This window comes from Nicrophorus vespilloides, unplaced genomic scaffold (genome assembly GCF_001412225.1).
Source record: "Nicrophorus vespilloides isolate i.1.1-1 unplaced genomic scaffold, Nicve_v1.0, whole genome shotgun sequence".
NCBI lineage: Eukaryota > Metazoa > Arthropoda > Insecta > Coleoptera > Silphidae > Nicrophorus > Nicrophorus vespilloides.
Genome location: NW_017100093.1, coordinates 876,236 through 896,346, shown reverse-complemented (window position 1 = coordinate 896,346; position 20,111 = coordinate 876,236). Strand labels below are relative to the sequence as shown.

Here is a 20,111-nt window from a genome sequence, read left to right as displayed (position 1 = left end):
ATGTTGAAATGGTGTATATTTATAATTATTTTATTATGTATATTAATAGATTTACATATAAAAAGATTGTGATAATCAAGGCATTTTGTTGCAGTTTAATTGGAAGGAGTGAGTGGAAAATCTGTAGCAAAACATTACTAACTGAAGTGCTCATGAGGGCCATATTGATCGTGTCGACAATGTACGCTAAATTGTAATGATAAGAAGCGGTGTTATATGGTGTGAATAGAGTGCAATTACGTAATTATACTGTAAGATATACAGACGTTAAACCAAATCAGAAGCAATTGTGAAGAAAGTTTATTTAATTATAGAATTTTGAAATCACTTCTAATTAGGTAAATAATTAAACAACATTATTAACACATTATAAAAGGGTTATCGGTTATGGTATTTCTGTCCGGAATGTTTAAATTTTAAATAAATAATAAAAGAGGATTAGTTCATCGTTTAAAAATACACACATTTAAAGGGTTGATAAATGTTGAAAAAGGGAAAAGGTCGGATGTTTGGGTGGTTGGGTGGTTATTAGGGTTAGAGTGAAAATTGATTCTTGTAAAAGCATAAATAATTATTTTATTGATTTATGTAAAGTACAGGTATCCCCCAACTTACGAACTAGTTTCATTCCAAAGGGTTGTTCGTAAGTTGGGGGAATTTAAAAAAATTCAAAATATACTTATCTTACCATACTTCATCATGGTTTTTACTTTTATATATGTTAAATTGCTTATTACTGACTGCATAAATTTGAAAAAATAGATTAAAATATACAAAATACTTACTTACACATACTTTTCAATGTAGACATCACAATTATTTAATAAAAAAAACGACAAAAGAAAAAAATGCAACAAAACAGACAGTACATCTTCCAAAAATATTATATTTTATTAAAGAAATTATATCTCCTTGTAACAAGTAAGAGCTTTGTTAGTAAGTCCGGGAGTTCGTAAGTCGTGTGATACCTGTATAAAGATGTGCATGTATTTCATGTACAGACGTGTAGAATATGTATGAGTCAGAGAGTATTACGTGCGGTTATATGTGTGTGCAATGAGGTTTATCACAAACAGGTATTGATTAATGGAATATTCCGTTCCATCTGTTTGCAATTACGCCAATACACCGCAAACGTAAATATAAAATTGATTACATCCCAGGCGCCACTAAATTTTATTTACATTTTGCTATTCAACAATTTGGTAGCCCTACGATAAGTACTCCCTCGTCATTCCGAATTACCTGAAATTATACAAAAACAAGATTACTAGAACAGTTTTTCTTTTAAATGATTAAACTTCACTTCCAGAAGAAGAAAAATACAAAATATTGTTTCGAAGGCGTTGGTTGTTGCCTTAGTAATGTTAAAAAAAATAACATTAATAATCAAAATGAAGTAGAACTTCTAAATATTCCAAGCGATGAAGATAATCACTTTGTAACAATAAAAAAAAAGATTGTTTCTTTTAAATAGCAACAGTTACTCCGAATAAAATTTACTCTTTTGTGTTCTGAAATGTTATCATCATTTTATGCAATAAATATGTATTTCCAAAACTTATAAGAACTTTTATTTTCATTTTTTTTGTACTTAAAGACGCGTTTTTCATTCGCGTAGAAAAAAAACATGTGAAACCGAAAATCGCGTAAATTCAGCGACGTCTGTATATTTTTTATTTCATGAAGTATTTTTTAGGTTAATATAATTTCATAATCATGCACAATGTTACATAATACATCTCCACAAAATCAATTATGTACTATTATCGATATGAAATTGTCTGAAAGAGTAAATATTCTTCCACTGGCTTAATCATTTTCATAGCCTTACATAATAAATAATTAATTTGTACTAATTATTTTTAGTGTCTAATTTTCTAATTTCTAATGTTTCAAATTTAAAAACAGTTTTGCTAATTTTAAATTTGTTTCGAATTTATATAAAATTATTTAATGATGATGATAATAAGAAGACATGAATACCAGCATTTAATATAAATCAATGCGCAAATAAATGATGACGAAAATCGAATTGTGCGTATTGTACAGATGTGCAGTAATTGAACGAAACGCGCAATTGTAACTGGAATATCTCTCGGTTTTGGCCATACTTTGTGGATCAATGGTCAAAGAGTTGTAATTCGGGTTAAATGGGCGTCGCGCTTCAATTGTTCGCCCTGACGTCAGCGATCCTATATGGTCAGATCGGTTAGATCTTGTGCTGTCTCACACGTACCGCAAATAAAAAAAATAACTTGTAAAAATAGCTTATAAACTGCGTAACAGTTGTTGACGAAAAATGAAACAAAATAAAAATAAGCGAGACACGAGAGAAGAGAAATCATTCCAATATACACCGAGACACTGAATGCACACTATTTTTTTTTTCAAACGTTATGTATTTTTAACGATCCGGATAGATATCGATGGCCTTTGTAAATTTTTCTTCCGATAGAATTTCCGTACGGCTTAATGTACATTCAAAAAGGATACAACGTAGGTGTTGAAGGAAATCGCATGATGTATTTTTGGTAGCTGCAAATCTCGCGTTTTGTGGTCGTGCCAAAAAATCAAGGAATGTAATGACCTCCTCGATGTTTTTTTTTCAAACTGAAATTTCATAAATTCACATTGATAACATTGAAAGTTCACTCGCACGGTTTTTTTTTCGTGTTTATATATACACACGAATTTAAGAATGAACTGTGTTTGACGTAAAATATATCAATGTATTTAACACATTTTTTTCTATCGTTGCAACTAACATAGATTTTATAAAAAATATCTAACTTCTTTTAGGATTGAATTGCTTCAAAATTGTTAGTATATTTTGAATCCATCATCAAATCGTTTTAATATTTTCTTCTTGAAATATCATGAAACACGTGTATAAGTAAAATTCATTAAAGGAATAATGATTTCAGAAGTACACAATTATGTTTATTTATAACTATTTTAGAAAAGTATTAGTAACAATTTCATCTACTTGGTACATCTAATTATACTACTTTAAAACTAAAAAATATCTACTATCATATGTATATTGTTGTAAAAGATTTGGAAAAGTTTATATGAAATAAAAAATACGTTACAATTTATTTTTATTTTTAATGACATTCAACATAAATTTTCAGTTCATCATTCATTCAAATAACCGGAAAGGAATATTTCAAAATTCCATTGATTTTTAATTGCAAATCACAACTTCACTTTTTCTACTTGTCATTCCATTTTGAAGACATGTATTCAATAAAATAATGGTTGTAACGTAAAAGCAAACACAATATGCTGTAGAAGAGAATGTCTTTTTCTTAACTTTTGGCGTGCATTTTTTTAATTTAAAGAAACGGACAGGACTTATGACTTAAAAGTTATAGACATTACAAAATATAATTCAGGTATTCAAAAAGATATTTTACTTTTACTAACATAATATTTACTTTCACTAATTAAATCTATTGATATTCAGAGAATTCAACTATCAATACAAAATAAAATTTAAAAAAAGGAAATTATTACAATATAATACGGTAAGTTTTTTTTCTAAACTAAATCGATTAGAATAAAACGGATGCGATTTGCAAAGACTATCAAATCTTAAAATACTAACATCAGTATTATTATATCTCGAAGGTTACTTAACAATATAATCTAATAATATCAAATACTATTATTATAAACTGATTTCTACTACCGTCATGCTCTAACAGAAGAGATCTCTTCTTTCATTGTCTACACATGAAATTTTCCATAGCTAAAAATTACATTCTATTTATTTCATATATATTATCTCAATGTTTTCAATGAAATATATAGCATAGATTTTGCTTTAGTTTGTTGTAATCAATAAATTCCCAATCTAAAAAACAATTGCAACATCTTTAATTGGCATTTTAAATCATTTAATTTAAATTAAATAGCAAGTTAATACAATTTTCTTTAATTTTGTAAATTATCAATTCATATGTATAATTTTATAGACAAAAATAGTAGAATATATTCATTATTAATATAGGATATTAGCAGTGGCGTAGCTATAAATATCTGATTTTTTCATTTTATCTCAAATTAGTTTTTGATGATGTTGAAATCTTCTAATTTTACTTCTTATAATATTTACAATGTGGGGTGAACCGTACTCAATACATTTCCTATGCCTCATGGTATGGGCGTAAGTAAAATTACACTGCAGACTACGCCCGTTGGGTTTATTGATTTACCTGCTTGAGTAAAATATAAAGCATATATCTTATAAAAACATTAGTTCAGTTTACAAACTTCGACATGAACTAGAATGGTAATATAATCCTAAAAGTACCTATAGTAGAACATAATTTTAGTTATAAAGCGTTATATATAATATTAATAATATACAGCAATACCTCGGATGCGAGCAGTCTGGATTCACTATAGTCCGGTTTGAAAATTAAAAAAAAACTAAACTGTAAATGAATAAAATAAAAATGAACTCTAAAAAATTAGTATACAAAAATATTTATATTATACATAAATTAACGTTTTTTTTCTTCTACCTATCCCCCGATGTGCATGGTAGAAAGTTTCATGAGAAAAACGTATAAATCGAAATTGTAACTTTTTGAATCGGTTTTACATTCAAATCGAAAAATATACAAAAAATGCATAGGACAGCGAAAATGATTAAAAGAAAAGTAAAAAAGGTATGGGTATATTTACTTTCTCGAATAGTCCGGTTTCAAAAGGTCCAGGATATTATCGGAATCGATTACCCGCACTATACTAGGTCTTGCTGTATATAATTCACATTAATGTTTTTTTTTTCAATCTTTTATTTATATAATTAATTTACAATCCTTTTTCAATGAAAAATTAAAGTATTATCTACTATGGGTTTAATTTCATAAATAGGCTTTAAATCGGAAATATACTATGAGTAATTATTATATATGATCATTTCATATATTGTTATACTTTAGTTCAGGAAATGTATGTCATTCAAATCGATAAACTATTATTATAACAAACTATATTTAAGTTATTGTTACTAGTTACGAAGTATACAGAATATTTATAAGAAATGTTTAAAGTTCCAGTCTAACGTCATGCACATATAAATAGCCTATAATATGCGGGTGTATAAGTATTTTCTAACTTCCGAGTCTGCGTATGATACGATCTTGACCTAGTTTTCGCTTTTTCGGCTGGAATTGGGGTTGAATGAAATACATTACATTTGCAACATCATTTACATAGTTCTACTATATCTATATTGCAAACTTAATAAGTGTAATATTTAATATTTACTACCTGAAGAAACGACCTCCTTTCCTGTTATCCATATAAAATATATTTTAATCTTACTAAATTTTACTTGTAAACAATTTATTGTATACAGTAAAACCTATTTTAATGCGGTAGGGGCCGCATATAAGAAACCGTACAAAAAAAATATTCAAAAATTTCATATAACAAATGACTTTGTACAATACATTAGAGAAACTATTTTTATTCGGTGGAGAGAAACCAACGGAATTCATATACCGCATAAAAAAATCGTATAAAAAAGGTTTTACTGTACTTAAAAGTAACAAATACTTATACAAATGAACATTAAGCGCCGTCTTTCTACCCTAAGGATTATGATATTTCATCATTCTGTTATTGTATTTTGCATGTAAGATTACGTATTAAAATTAAAGCATAACAGTTCTTTAGAAAGTGGTTTAGACCAGCGTTTCTCAGCCGTATTAGCAAGTAACATTACATATATATTAGTATGTAGTTGTACTACGACTCAATTACTAAGAGAATTTCACCAGATTTTTATTTTGAGACATAGTGGCAGATTCCATTTTACGATCGATTAAAACTCTTAAACCTAATTTTGGATCACGATAGTCTCAGAAAAGCTGTTTCATATTTGAAATGAATATAGCAAATAGTACGTAATATATTGCAAATAAAATGATTTAAAAAAAATATGAAATACATTGAACATGTATATAAATAAATCATTTTTTGTCTTCATGTAAAACGATGCAAAAATCGATCAGCGCTGTCCTCGACGTTTATTATTTAATATTCTTTATGCATTGACGTAACTGGACGAAAGATAAATAAATAATAGAAAATAAAAATATTGAGATGAATGTACAAAGTCTATTTCAAATTTGAAATGAAAATATTTATATTCTATGCTCACTTACCTAAACATAGCGAGACTGTAAAAATATATATGTAACTATGCAGTATTAACTATTAAGAAAAGCTTATTATTTATTTGAATTTTCTTATTGCTGTATTTACTTAAAAATAGATAATGTATTGAATTTTTGTTGCATTTGACTATAAAAACTTGTTTTGTAATATCGAATAAAACATTATTCGTACTTATAGATGAAAGCTATATTTAGGAAAAGGAAATAGAATAGAAAAGTAAAACTTAGTTTAAAATTGACCATTGGTGAGAAGTCCTTTCAAATAAAGTTTTGGTTCTAAGAAAATAGTATTACAATACGGAAAGGTCTTATTAAACTGAAGTGGTCATAAATTATATTATCAGTTGGAAGCCGAATATTTTGTAAAAGCTACATTCACAAAATATTGTGTATTCAAAAGTAATTTGTTCCGTTTTTCAAATAGTTTGAATAAGGATGGAAAAATACTGTGATTTTACAAACTTTTATAAATTTTGTCCTCAAAAATATAATACTGTATCTAAAAAAGTCTATATTTCTCAAAACCTTTTTTTCAAAATAACTTTTTTATAATTTACATCGGGAATTGTGTTAGAAAATAAATATATCTGATATGATGAACAAATATGATGCGTTCCAATAAACTTAAGCGAAACTTTATTTTCAGAGGTAAAAAGTCTGGTCATAATAAAGAAAATGGAAAGATTTTTCGAAAAAAAAATTAATTTTATTAAATAAACCGTTAAGGTTTTATTATATTAATCTACGACTGAAAAACCATCATCTTTTTTATTTAATAAACTCGAGCTTGAAATTGTGGACTTTGTTATATCAAAGCTTCGTTATCACAGTTAATGGTGGTATGGCTGTATTTCTAATTTAACTAAAATAAATTGAAAGGATTAATTTTTGAAAAATACATGTTATCAAAAATATTACATTTCCAAATTGAGCCTTGTTTTCAAACATTAATAGCTTTAAGGTCAATAAAGTGTGTCAAATTGGGTTGTTGCAATAATGTGCAAAGCAAAAATAGTTTTACGTCACTGAACATAGTTAAGAAATAATATATTGCTTTCTATACAAGACATTAAGGGTTTGAGTTGATTGATACAACTTATTTCTTAGAAAGGGAAAATCGATGTATAATTGTAATTGATTTTCGATGGTAATTGCCACAAACAACAGCGCAACCATCGTTCGTAATTGCATTTTTAATTGGTGCGCCTCGTGGCAAATTGAATGGAAATTTACAAAGTGATACGTGTTTATGCACGAATTTATAAATACGAGGGATATTTCGGTATTTGCATTATTTATGTTACGTTTCGACCGAGAGGGAAGCCATGATTCTCGAGTTCTGAGTCTGCTAAAAATGCATCTCAACTAGGTCAAACGGTGCGTTTCGATCCGATCCGTGATGTTCGCAGTTTGCAAATCCTGCAATGGCGCATTACTGCTGCAACTGTCGAAAAACCCTGACCTGTTCCCTGCTACTATTATTACTATTACTACTACTACTTTTGCTAAATATACACTAATATTATTCAAGCCCTGCATTTTACATTGATTATCATCTTGCATGTTGCGGTTTGTATTCACCCGAGACGTAATATTTACAAAATGACTGTTGTGTATTTGCTGCATTTAAATGAATGAATAAGTCTGGTAAATGTCTACGTCGTATTCTCAGCGTATTATCATTAACTTGTTAAAATAGATTGATGCTAATAACTTAAATTTACTCTGTCAATTTGATCAACAAACTGAATAACATTTATATTATATTTCATAGTAATTTACTAATTAAAGTAAACAACATTTTTATTAATCAAAAACTATATGTGAAAAACAACTATATCATATAATTATGTTTAATTAGAGAAATGATTATGTCGTCAGATTTTCCTGTGTATTCTGGATTAAATCATCATGTTATAGCGCTTTAATAATATAATAAAAATAAATAATTGTATACAAATAAAATCATTTTATTTTCAAGTAATGTGTATGTAGTGGCGGATTAAGGATAGTTTGGGGGTCCCAACTACTAAAAACAAAAATATATTTTGTCATGGTTCGGGGGTGGAGAAAAGCGAGGGGCTACTATGGCATCAAAAACTTTAGCACCGGTCTTGGGTGAATGTAATATAAGTTGACTCTTGATTCTTTAAAAACGTTATAATTAAAAATTAAAATAATGTTACTTTATAGTGCCAGAACATCAAACCTTGGTCCACCTGTAAAATATTATTCATGCAAATTGATGACACTGTACTTTAGAGATATTGGTAGAACTATAATCTCAATATAAAATTTCAATAAATAGTAAAAAGCGATATCTGAGAAGGAAATTATAATTTCTTTTATTATCTACTAACTTCTGAAATTTGTTTACTGAACAAATTAATTTTATAGATATGATTTTATCTTAAGTTATAATATTAAGGTAACTTAGAATACGATTAGATTGATGTTAAAATATATTATGTATATATAAATATGTTAGTTTATTAATGTTAACAAGGTCGTATTCAAAGTCATAACATATTTGGTTTATATTAAAACCAGTCTAGCATTCTTGTTATGAACACTACATGCATAATACGATATTTAATACCAGATATAATATTTCAGATTGTGGTTTACCATTGTCATGACATTTAAAAAATTGATATCTAAAAACTAATTACAAATGTGGTAAAAAATGCTTAAACTGCAATTGTTATCATTATTATTCAAATGTAAATAAAGCTGTAATTATGACCTTAATCTTTCGATTTTGAATTTTATCGATACATTGAATTGTTGAATCGCTTATTATATTTGCGAATCCGAGACTTTCACCTCACCGCACTCAGTAGAAAGTTTCCGTATTCCAGATAATATCGATTTTGTAAATTCCGTACGTCATAGTAATGCATCGAAAGATCAAGTTCCTTCACTTTTACCGAACAATCTTGGCAAGAGGTCGATGCACCATTTCTCAAGATACATACAGTGAACCAAATACCGGAGGCATATAACGTAACATAAACATTGCACAACGAACGTTTTTGCGTGCAATTTAAAGTCTACCTTTTTGCGTTATTTGATATGCTCGTTGTTCTTGAAAGGGTGATATTGTATTCCATACCGTACAGAAATAAACCTCAGGCAGTTTCCATTAGTGAAAAGCGCTCGCTATTGTTGTGCAATTGCCACATTCTCTCTATTCTCAAACTGCAGCAAAACAAAAAGTACTGAACAACGGAAAAGGTGAAGATGACTTTCGCAACGAGGACATTGCGCAATTAGAACGGCTCTTTAATAATGCAAGATGGTTTTCGCTGCACGCAAATGCAATGGACAGTTGGAGGCCTAATGGAAAAGTCGCGGTGCTTCTTCGGGTTCACAGCAGGTCGTTGTGTCCGCTGCATTGTGCATTCATATCTTTTATAGCCTTCTCTTTTTCATTTCTGCACGAAACATTCCTTTGTAGAATAATCGAATTATTTTTCTAGAATAAATGAATACCAGAAACTACTTTTTTTTTGTACGAAACAAAATCGCGAGGTATACGTACTTCGTGGCCTTCAGGGAAAGAGAAAACCGCGACAAAAATGTTTATGTGATCACTGTCTTCCTTTGGAATCGATTCCTTCAGGTATTGAGACTATCGATTTAGTCGTAAATGCACTTTCCATCTGACGATAATTTTATTATCAATTCGCAATGATCAAAATATAATACAAATAATAAAAGTTAAACGACATGGCGTTAAAATCATCATATTTCAATTACCGATGAATAATCGATATTTGTGACGTATTACTCTGCTAGCTACGTCATAACATTTTATCAGACAGTCTATGAAACGGTCAATACAGTAAAGATTGTACAGGTAGCGCTATCTACATTTAAAAAGTATAACCATATTTTATGTGTTATACACTAATAATTTTGCCAGGTTTACTACTATAATTTCTAGAATATTCCTCAATTAATAGGGATCGTCCATTAGCCAAGTTGTATTGATGCTGATAGAGGACATCAAAAACATTATTTTAAATTATTTAACAGAAATTACTATAAAGATACGATAAATTAATATTAATAAATGTATTATTTCTAACAGCTGATATAGTAACTTATTTTATCCACTACTTCCGAATGTATAAAATATATTAAAGATAATATCATCGATAATGTTTAATACCTTTTGTTTTAGTCTGTAAATTTGGCTCTTTTACAAACGAATTTGTTTGTTTGCTATATTAAACGTTAGACTATTGTCTATTGTAAATTAATGTTTAAACTAAATACGATTTTGATTGTTTATTTACGATTATGACACTTTTTCTCATACTTTTTCCCAAATTTTAAGCCGAGATTATTATTATAAGTCTATAATCTGGCAAATCTAGATATATTTGACATATTTATTGAGGTTATGTTTAATATGTTAATATTTTTTCTAATAAGGTCAAAGGGCTAACTGGTCGATAGTTGATTGACCTACGAGACTTAAAATTATTTAATACGCAATAAACCTAAAAATATATTTAATCTACCGAATTAGGATAATTTGCTAGACTATTTATTATTATATAGAATTTTGTTGAAATAATCCTTTTTTATTGGATAGTTCACATATTAACATATAAAATAATGAATATTCTTAATACAAGGATTATTTCTGAATACAGCCCTTAATTTGATGTTAATCTAGAGAGAAAAATAATTCACTTATCCATAACATTTAACATTCATTAGAAATAAATTTACTATCAAGAAAGTTCTACACATTAGCGCTTTTTGACTAAATAATAATATATTTAATTACTTACAATTTCCATTGCAGAAAGATTTAGACTTGTTATTAGTTAAGAAGATAACATTAATAAGGTATAGATATTACACTGCAGTGTTGGTTTAGTTAACAAGAATATAAGTAGAAAATGTTGTTATGTATTACAGATATATTTTAATTTTCTGTCACCCATTTGGTGATTATTAGCCCCCTACTTTTTTGTTGTTGGTGAGATTCGAATCTGCCGACTTTTGTATAAAATTTTATCATACAGGCGACTATAGTTATGTATATAAACATAATACTATATATATGAAATATTATTAATAAATAATGGAAAAGAAATAAGGAAAATGTAACAAAAATTAAACTAATTTTATTATTATAATAACTTATTCTGCCTTTGGTGGTTCTAAATGATCAGGTAACAATTGCAGTTCAACCTAAAATTAATAATAAGTACAAGAAGTTTCTTTACATATCACAACATTACCTTTGTTGCCTTAAGTGCAACACCCTCAGGTATATTCCTTTCAACATATTCCAAAAGTGTGTCTGCTGTGGATCCAGTTAAATGCTTATACTGAACAAATGTGAAATATGTTCGAAATTCATATTGTACCCTGTGCTTCTTGTAAATGTGTACAGATTTCAAGACTGTAAATTTTTCATGTACTGGTTTCCTCATATTCCATCTAATAAATTAATAATAAGCATTTAACAATTGATTATAATGGAATTATTATATCATTACGATTTTGATTGAACATCCAAGTGTTTTCCAGCAGTAGTCGCGAATTTTGCAAAACTATTTAATACAGCTGAATCGTTTCCTCTCAGTTCTAATTCGATTGTCTTATACAACTTATCAATTGGTTCATTAACTTCTTGTGGTTTGCTTGCTGTCTCAACTGCAGTTGCATATTTAAAATTTGAGGTTATATTGGGCAGACGAAGAAATCTGGATGCGGTTGTCTTCAGGATATTCTAAAAAGTAAATTGTTTTAAATAATTATAGGTATATAAAGTAATTGCTTATACCATTTTGTGCTTTGAAATTCGGATAATTTTATAGGTTATAAAGCTCTACTTTATTTTTGACATTGATTTTTAACCTATTTTTATAGTTATGCAACTTAATTGTCTTTAAACTCATAATTATATTAAAAAAAGAAAATTAAAAACAAATATTAAATAATATAATAAATGCTATTGGATGAAACAATTTTATATGAATGAAAGGTAACAAGAAAAGTAGGTTTTTTTGTTATTCATTAAGTCAGTATTTATTCATATTAATATGGTTTAAGGAATAAATATTAGAGAATTAATGTTCGGACATATATTTGGTTTTTCAAAAGTATTGAAATAATATAAACATGTGATAACAAATTTTGAGAAATAATTACAAATAATATCCCAAACTGGGAAAAAGAAAAAATAAAATAAAACAATGCATGTTTATTATTTCTTCTTTCGTTCACTTTTTTACGTTTTCAAATAAATAAGAAAATAAATGTCTAGGGTCTCAATAAAATATGAGTATTTGTATGAGTACAGCAGTCTTAATAAACCATTCCGAGATTAAGGAGAAAAAAAATAGTAGTAAACACAACAAGATAATAACATTGGAAACAAATAAAAATTGAAACAGTGTAAGTGCAAACGGCCCTCAAAGACGCTAATTGAACCCCTAGATATCTATATTTATTTATATTCATTGTTCCTGGGGATAGTTCCATGAATTGCGGTGTTGTGTCCAAATGCTGCTTATATTGAACGGGTTGTCGTAGCTCATGGTATTTGTTTGCTGTTGTTGCCTTTGGCTCTATATAAAATGTAGTAAATTGTAAATTCTATGAACTGATAATGTAATTCCAGACACAGTACCTCTTCGTCTTCTCTGTGCGGTGGAAAACCAGGTGGAGTTCTGGTAGGAGTCCGTGGTGGCTCCGGAGGATTCCATTGCCACACACTGGATGTACCCCATAGATATCCAGAATTATTGTTCTGAACATCACTACCTCCAAAATTGCTCCAGTGGTTGTTAGTAGACCTAACATTGTTTTGCGGCATCATCCATGAGTCTATAAAATAAAATTGTATTTGATTCCAATTGGGTTTTTTTCAATCATAGATATTTTTAAGTCCAGCAATTTTTTTTATAAACTTTATAATTTCAAATATAAATGTGTTATTAAAACCACTTGAAAATTGAAGTTATAAATTTTCATATTTTAAGTATACATTTCATAATAGTAAAATAAAAATGTTTACCTTGCAATAAAGAGTTATTATTGCCGTTTGTCACAGAATGACTCGGATTAAAGTATGACGAGTTTGTGATTCTTGAGGGCCACGGATCTCTGGTATTGTCGATATCCAAGAACGCTTGAGAACTCTCAGCAGCCAAAGCCTCTGTGCAAAAACTATCAAATGAAGCAACATTTGTGTCCGTTTGAGCGGTCGTAGAAGTAAAATCCTGCCAGAGATCATGTTTTCTGGGTCCGATGGGTCCCAATCCAGTTGCAGGTTGTTTATATGGCTCTACATACATTGTAGGTTTCGTTGCTTGTGTACTTCCAATACCAGTTGGAGATTTTGCCACGACTGTTAGCACTGAGTTTTGATTAGCAGAATCACTTCTCGCAACAACGTCGCTGAACGATGCTTTATTTTCACCCCAGATGCTGCTGGTAGTATTGTTAGCATTGCTGTTATTGCCACTGCTGTTGATAACAACCCCGCTGACGTGCAATGTTGGGCTTGGATTTTCCACAGGTTTCGGAACAGTAACTTTTTTATTAATACTACTACTGTCTTTCTGTTTATCCTTTTTATCCTTCTTACCAGTTTTAACTTTAAGCTCGGTGTTTTGCTTTATGGCAGTTTCATTTTTTTCTGGAAGCTTGCCGTTGTTATTGTTGACGTTTCCTAATACCTTATTCGATTTCGGGAAAGATTTCTTTCTCTCCAGCTTGGTATGTTGTTGTGGTTCTTCTTTGGCCAAGTCACTCTTGCTACTGCTGCTGCTACTGCAAGGTTTAATAACTTTGTTACATTCCTTTTTATGATGTTTTTCTACATCCTCGTTATTACTGCTACTTTCTGTTGTCGTGGAAGAAGTCTCTTCTTCGTAAACAACTTTAGGTTCTTCCACTTTTTTTGGCTGTGGCGATTTCTTCAGTCCGCGCTCCTCGTGTTTGTGTTTCTGCATTTCTAGCCAACACTTTCGACGATTTTCCCTCTCTTGTACGTCCGTTCTCTTTGGACATTTCTTTTTGCTCTTTCCCGTTGCCGGAATAACCGCGGTATACTTTTCCTGTTTAGCTTCTTCTAATTTGGGCACATTTTCAATTTTCTTTGGTTGAGACTCGGTTTCTGCTTTATTGACGTGCATTTCTGATCGTGTCTGTGCTCCAATTAGTTTCAGATTTAAAGTGTGCTGCGTGTTATTCTGACGAGGGGCGCCAATTGTGTCCTTGAGAATATGCTCGGACTCAACTATTGGCATCACCACCACAAATGCGAGGAGCAAAACCATAGAAATCCAGCAAACACAGTACAGAATCCGTTCCCATGATGGACGTGGAATAATGTTTGAACATATGGCTAAATAGTACGAAGGAACTGTTGTGACTAAAGTGTAATTAACTGGATAATTAAGACTAGTACGGAGGATCAGAGTCCTCGTAATTTTGGCCAAAGTAAAATCGGGTGTAAAAGCAATATCAATCTTCTTTGTTCCATTCGGTGGCAGCACCACTGGTTCACAATTGAGAACCTTGAATCCATAACCTTCGCATGGCAGCAAGTTTATATAATAGGCGTTAATGTAAACCGGAATATCCCCTGTGTTCCGAGCGGTAAAAGACCTTTTTATTGTCAATGCGGAAAGGGAAAATCTTTTTCCCTTTTCCCACTCACATTCTTTCAAATGTTTATCGGTCAACTCGAAAACCAAGGCCTGACTACTGCCCGGTTTCCTGTTACCGAATTTGAAATTCGGAAAAGCTCCTTTACCGCTTAGGTGAAGCACTTCGAGAACAGTCAAGTTGTTTCGTAAAAATACAAAACCTGAATTACTTGTTGCATCGAGCGCTTTAAATCCAATACGAAAACTGTAGTTCTCATTGGGTTTTAGCCGAATATTCATTGACGTCTCTTGCATTAACATATCACTGTCGCAAGTACTTGCCATTTCTGTCTCCAAAAAGAAACCGTGCTTCGATCGCTTAGTTACTCCGGGTGATACAAAAACTGGAGGCAGACCCTCAAATAGCACATCGAAATTTGGATAAAATTGATCAATGATTACTTGTATGAAGAGATCATAACTCGATGGATTCTTCAATGTTATGTTCCTGTACGTTATGTTTCCCACTTGCGTTAGTGGGAATACATAGCTTGTTTTGTTCTCGAACGTCTGGTCCAACAACAAACTAGGCCAACTCATCTTCACGCGAGTTTTAAACATGTGCCCTTTTACTTCAGAGGTATCCAGACGCATGGTCAAATTCTGCCAGCGCTTCAAACCATTCCAAGTTTGATTCAAGTACCGATTGTACAATGTATTGACTAGATTCAAATCAAATTCTGTTGTTGCTCTAGTTAAGGTCCACGTTTTCCACCAATTTGCTAATATAATTAAAAAAAAATATATATATACAATGAATTCAATTTACGATTACACCGACATTTAAATGATATATGAACACAATCGAATGATTAAATTAATAGTTAAATCAATGAATAACCAAATGTGCCTCAACACTATTGCATGACATTCAAATTTATTAGTTGCAGCGTTTTTATAAAACTGCCTCACTGTGTTTCAATTAATTAAGATGAACGTACAAAAAAATAAACGATTTACAAAATGTATGTAATATGTTGTAATAAATAAAAGATAGCGTGACAAAGCTCAATACGTGTATAATAATTAAATCGTGTAGAATCGTCATGACATAGAAAATAATCAATGTAATTACCCATGTGCTCCTCGTTGAATCCTAAATAGCATTCATTCATGCAATGCATCGTCGGATCCAAATACAAGTGTCCTATGATTTTGGTTGCCCTGGCAGTGATGTGGCCCGAATGTTTACTCGTTATACGAGAATCAGGGGGTATGTTCAAAATCTCTTCGATCACCATCGGATCACTAAATGTTGAATGAACACGTAATGGATGAGAGCAAATTTTGCCCTGAAAAAACACAGCCTCATAATTGATTCACACATTTCGGATTTAGCGAGGAACATACGGGGAAACATTGATCAAAAACCAATCGATCTGGTCCAATTTCCAATTTTCCATGGGCCACTTTAAAATGCATCGGTATGGACAGCAACTCGTATTGGGTATGGACAGTAATATCGCCCCATATCTGCATCTCTATTCTACCTGTTCTAACGATTAATTTTAAAACAGCATATTCTCCACTTTTAACAGACATCTGCGAAATTGATCAAAATTAACTTTGAATTATTCCCCATGCTGCACATAGTACTGACTACTTACACATTTAGTAATATTTTTATAAGTATCTTGCAGAAGCGCTCTGTCTAAATCCCCTTTCCCACATCCTAAAATTTCCACACTACTAGAAGACAATGAAGTTAACAACTGTTTCACAGCTATAGACACTGGGTTATTGTTAACTAATAATATATAAGTATCTTTCCGACTGTCAGTGCTGACTAAGCCTAAATCCAATGAGTTATCCTTACTTCTATATGGCAATTTCTGCAAGAACCATGTAAAACCACCCTTAATAACAAAATCTATTGAGTATACATAGTATATGTGCTTCATTATAAACTCCTAATGAATCATATGGATTACAATTAAGCTATATAAAAAGGGAAATGAAACAAGGAACACTTACCAAATCAAACTTTCCATTATAAGTAACCAGCGGAAATTGAAAATTCGACACATTTGTAACGACATGAATGTGCGTGTTTAACTTCAAATCGGCTAAATTTACACCAGGATTCATTTTTAAATTGAAAACCACCTTCTCCTCCCTTTCTTTCAATACTTGAGACATAAAATTTGAAATCTGAAAGCAGTTTAAATTACAAATTAAATACAGATAGATTATAAAAGAAGCTTACATGGAAAAACTTTTGAGCTTCTTCAGATAACGTAACATTAATTAACATAATTGGCGTCAAGAAATCATTCCTAACATTTATTTTTCTAACATTTCCACCTTTATCGGACTTATCGCTAATAAAGTATCGAGTAGTCGAAGTGTTCACGCTCAGCCCACCTTCGACGACCGAAATATAGTAAGGGATTTCAGTTTTAATTTTACTGTTCTTGTATTTAATAACAATTTTCCCAGAGAAATCGGAAGTCTCAAACGCAGTTTTCCCTAAAAAATAAGTAAAAATCAAGTTATTGTCAATGGTAAATACGATTAAATAAACATTACAATTTAACTTTAAAATTGCAACTTCTGCACTCTCGGCATCAGCTTTCTTGCTGCTGCTCAATTTGGCATTATCATATATGATTTTGATAGCTTTTGAAGTGGTTGTAATCGAGTGAATCTTAATAGACTTCTTAAACGGATTACTCAGATTTAAAGCGACTTCCTTTTCTGGGTCTAAAGAACCGCCAACTCCAAAATCCACATACGCTTGCGGCGGAAATAACATAGCCTGTTGAGTTACTTCCACCTCTAATGGCACCACGAGATAATCATTAGTGTTGTTTAATTTAATTCTAGAAATTTAGTTATAATTTAATTTAAAAATTTACAAATCTATTAGAGCCGAATATATTACCTGACAAACGCTGTATGGTTTTGTTCGACTTTGGCTAAAAAGCAAACTTTTATTACAGCTTTGGTTTGCAGTGGAGGTATCTCCCAGATATCCTTGGGGCCTTCTAGTTCCCCAGAGGGTAGTTCTAAATGGAAATCGCCACCGCTACTGTAAATTTCAACAATCTGAAAATACAATAGTAATGAGACAATCCCAAAATTTGATATGCAAGAGTTCACCTGTATGGGTTCCAAGTGCGGGTTATATAAGTAGATAAGAGGCGAGAAGAAAGCGTTAACTGGTAATTTAACACCCACTATTGGACGTAAACGGTAGGGGCTGTAGATACTTGCACCCTTCACCTGGAAAAAGCAACAAGTAAAACATTAGAAAATTGCGTCATTCATCAAGTTTAAAGATGTAATCATTCAGCAATATTCTAAGTGAATTATGCAACATTGAAAAATAGTGCATTCATATAATAGATATAAAGTTACAAAATACCTTATTGCTTTTGTGTTAAGCACACATGACTGATACTTAATTTAAATACATTTACTATAAAATTGAAGTCCAATAATTAATAAATGTGAATAGTTTTATGTCCTTCAATACTATAATATACTATTTAGTTACATGGTATTTGAAGTGTCCCTCAGTGGTGTGAATAAATAAGTTGCTTTCGACAGCACCCTCCTCTCTGCCTAAGAAAACCACTCTAAAGGTTGTATTTCCCAGAGGTGGTATTTTCTAAAAATGAATGAATGAATCATTTAGAAAGTTGAGCACAGGTGTAAATTAGTAATATCACCTTATCCTCAAAAAATGAGCTATGAAAGTGCACTGTGTTGCCAGAAATTGAAGTCATATCAATGCTGCGGTTTCTGTCTATGTTGTAAAGTGTCACCTTCTCAAGATGAGGCATTCCCAAGGGCCTGGAAAGATAACAGAAATTACAATGTCTGCACTTCTCAGATGAAGTTTGATAATAATAAAGAAATATATTTTTTAAGGAACATATAGTACTTAACCTTTGTTTGAAGTCTAGAAACTCAGGATCAAATTTCAGTTGCATTTTAATGCTGAGTTTGTTTAATGTTGCACTCCTAAAACGAAAATATAAATAAATAGTGGAAACAACTGATGCAGCAATGTTGAGTAACATGAGATTTGGATAGTAAATTAAATAATGCTTTGCCATTATTACCTGATATCAGAAGCAAGTTCCTGTAAACAAACAAACCACGATTAGAAAAATTCACTCTCTTATTGTGATTGTGGTATAATTGATTAGATAAAGAATACATGGTGTGTGTTTGCGTTAACATGTTATTGTGTGTTAAATTTACCTCTTGCATAGAAGATATTTCGTTGGCCAAAAACCTGTCATGATTGTTGGAAATGAAACCTGCGAACAGAATGTGATCTTGACAATGAGTGGACAGTGCGGGAACGGAGCGGCGCCCCGGAATGAAAACAATTGATAACAGATAGAAGTAGTATAAGAATTGGCGAGCAAAAATCGTACCATGACTATTGTCGTATGCTGTTAACTGTGTTCTTACGACGAACTCTAGCAGCGTAAAAACAAGAATAAACCACGATATCGAACGCTTAAACATTTTAACATTTGTGTGACTCGTTCGCAACGGAAACTCGCAAATAAAAATGACTTTTTTCACTGCGCGTTTTTTCCTTTCCTTTCTTCAGGATTCCACTTTTGTTTGTGCGAGCGAGAACCTTCTCTCCGTTCTCTCCTATATATTTCGCGAACTGTCAAACTCGCTACTTTACACTTTTCTTATCTGTCCATTTCAAAATAGTGAACATAGCAGCACGAGCAACTGTCGAGACGCGCATGCGCGACCGCACGATTTTAAAATCGATGCTAGGGCCTCCACGCATTTTCGAAAAATGTTCCAACATATGGACCGCAAACGGTGCTACAACCAACCACAACCAACACAGGACGCACGGCCTACAACCCTAAATCGTGGCTTCCTCAATGTTGGGAGTACAAAAAAAAAATATATGGAACAGTACAGAAATGCACACGACGATCGCAGTGGCCCACGTGCATCCACTGCGGAACTGAATTCTTGATCATCATAGAACAAACCCACCACTAGACAAACATTTACATATATCCTTTCGAAAGACAAGAAAAAAATGGTCAATAACTTTGGTACAACCATGACATTAATACATAGAAATAGCGCAGACTTCCTTTTGGTTGTCCTTCAGTTTCATTATTTGCCAATATGTTCTGATAAATGATTTTCTACATATTTTGTAATTTATTAAGAAACCATATATTCTTTGGTTATATCTAAATCGTTCAAAATTTCAAACGATTTCATT

General features: G+C 31.1%; 2 protein-coding genes across 2 annotated transcripts; both read right to left on the bottom strand.

Moving 5' to 3' along the window:
• Positions 1-11,331: 11,331 nt before the first annotated feature.
• LOC108567646 (28S ribosomal protein S10, mitochondrial) lies at positions 11,332-12,091 on the bottom strand. The gene is made up of 4 exons (XM_017928241.1): positions 12,013-12,091; positions 11,726-11,958; positions 11,465-11,666; positions 11,332-11,414 (listed from the first exon to the last, which is right to left on the bottom strand). The coding sequence occupies exons 1-4, from the start codon at positions 12,013-12,015 to the stop codon at positions 11,364-11,366; spliced, it is 489 nt and encodes a 162-aa protein (XP_017783730.1). The 5' UTR covers positions 12,016-12,091; the 3' UTR covers positions 11,332-11,363.
• A 341-nt stretch (positions 12,092-12,432) lies between these two features.
• Positions 12,433-19,553, bottom strand: LOC108567656 (transmembrane protein 131). Its single transcript, XM_017928256.1, has 17 exons — positions 19,279-19,553; positions 19,100-19,158; positions 18,958-18,977; positions 18,782-18,856; positions 18,562-18,685; positions 18,387-18,500; positions 17,990-18,112; positions 17,772-17,935; positions 17,417-17,709; positions 17,094-17,356; positions 16,862-17,038; positions 16,495-16,719; positions 16,238-16,429; positions 15,963-16,179; positions 13,249-15,609; positions 12,862-13,058; positions 12,433-12,799 (listed from the first exon to the last, which is right to left on the bottom strand). The coding sequence occupies exons 1-17, from the start codon at positions 19,370-19,372 to the stop codon at positions 12,689-12,691; spliced, it is 4,809 nt and encodes a 1,602-aa protein (XP_017783745.1). The 5' UTR covers positions 19,373-19,553; the 3' UTR covers positions 12,433-12,688.
• Between the last annotated feature and the right edge of the window lie 558 nt (positions 19,554-20,111).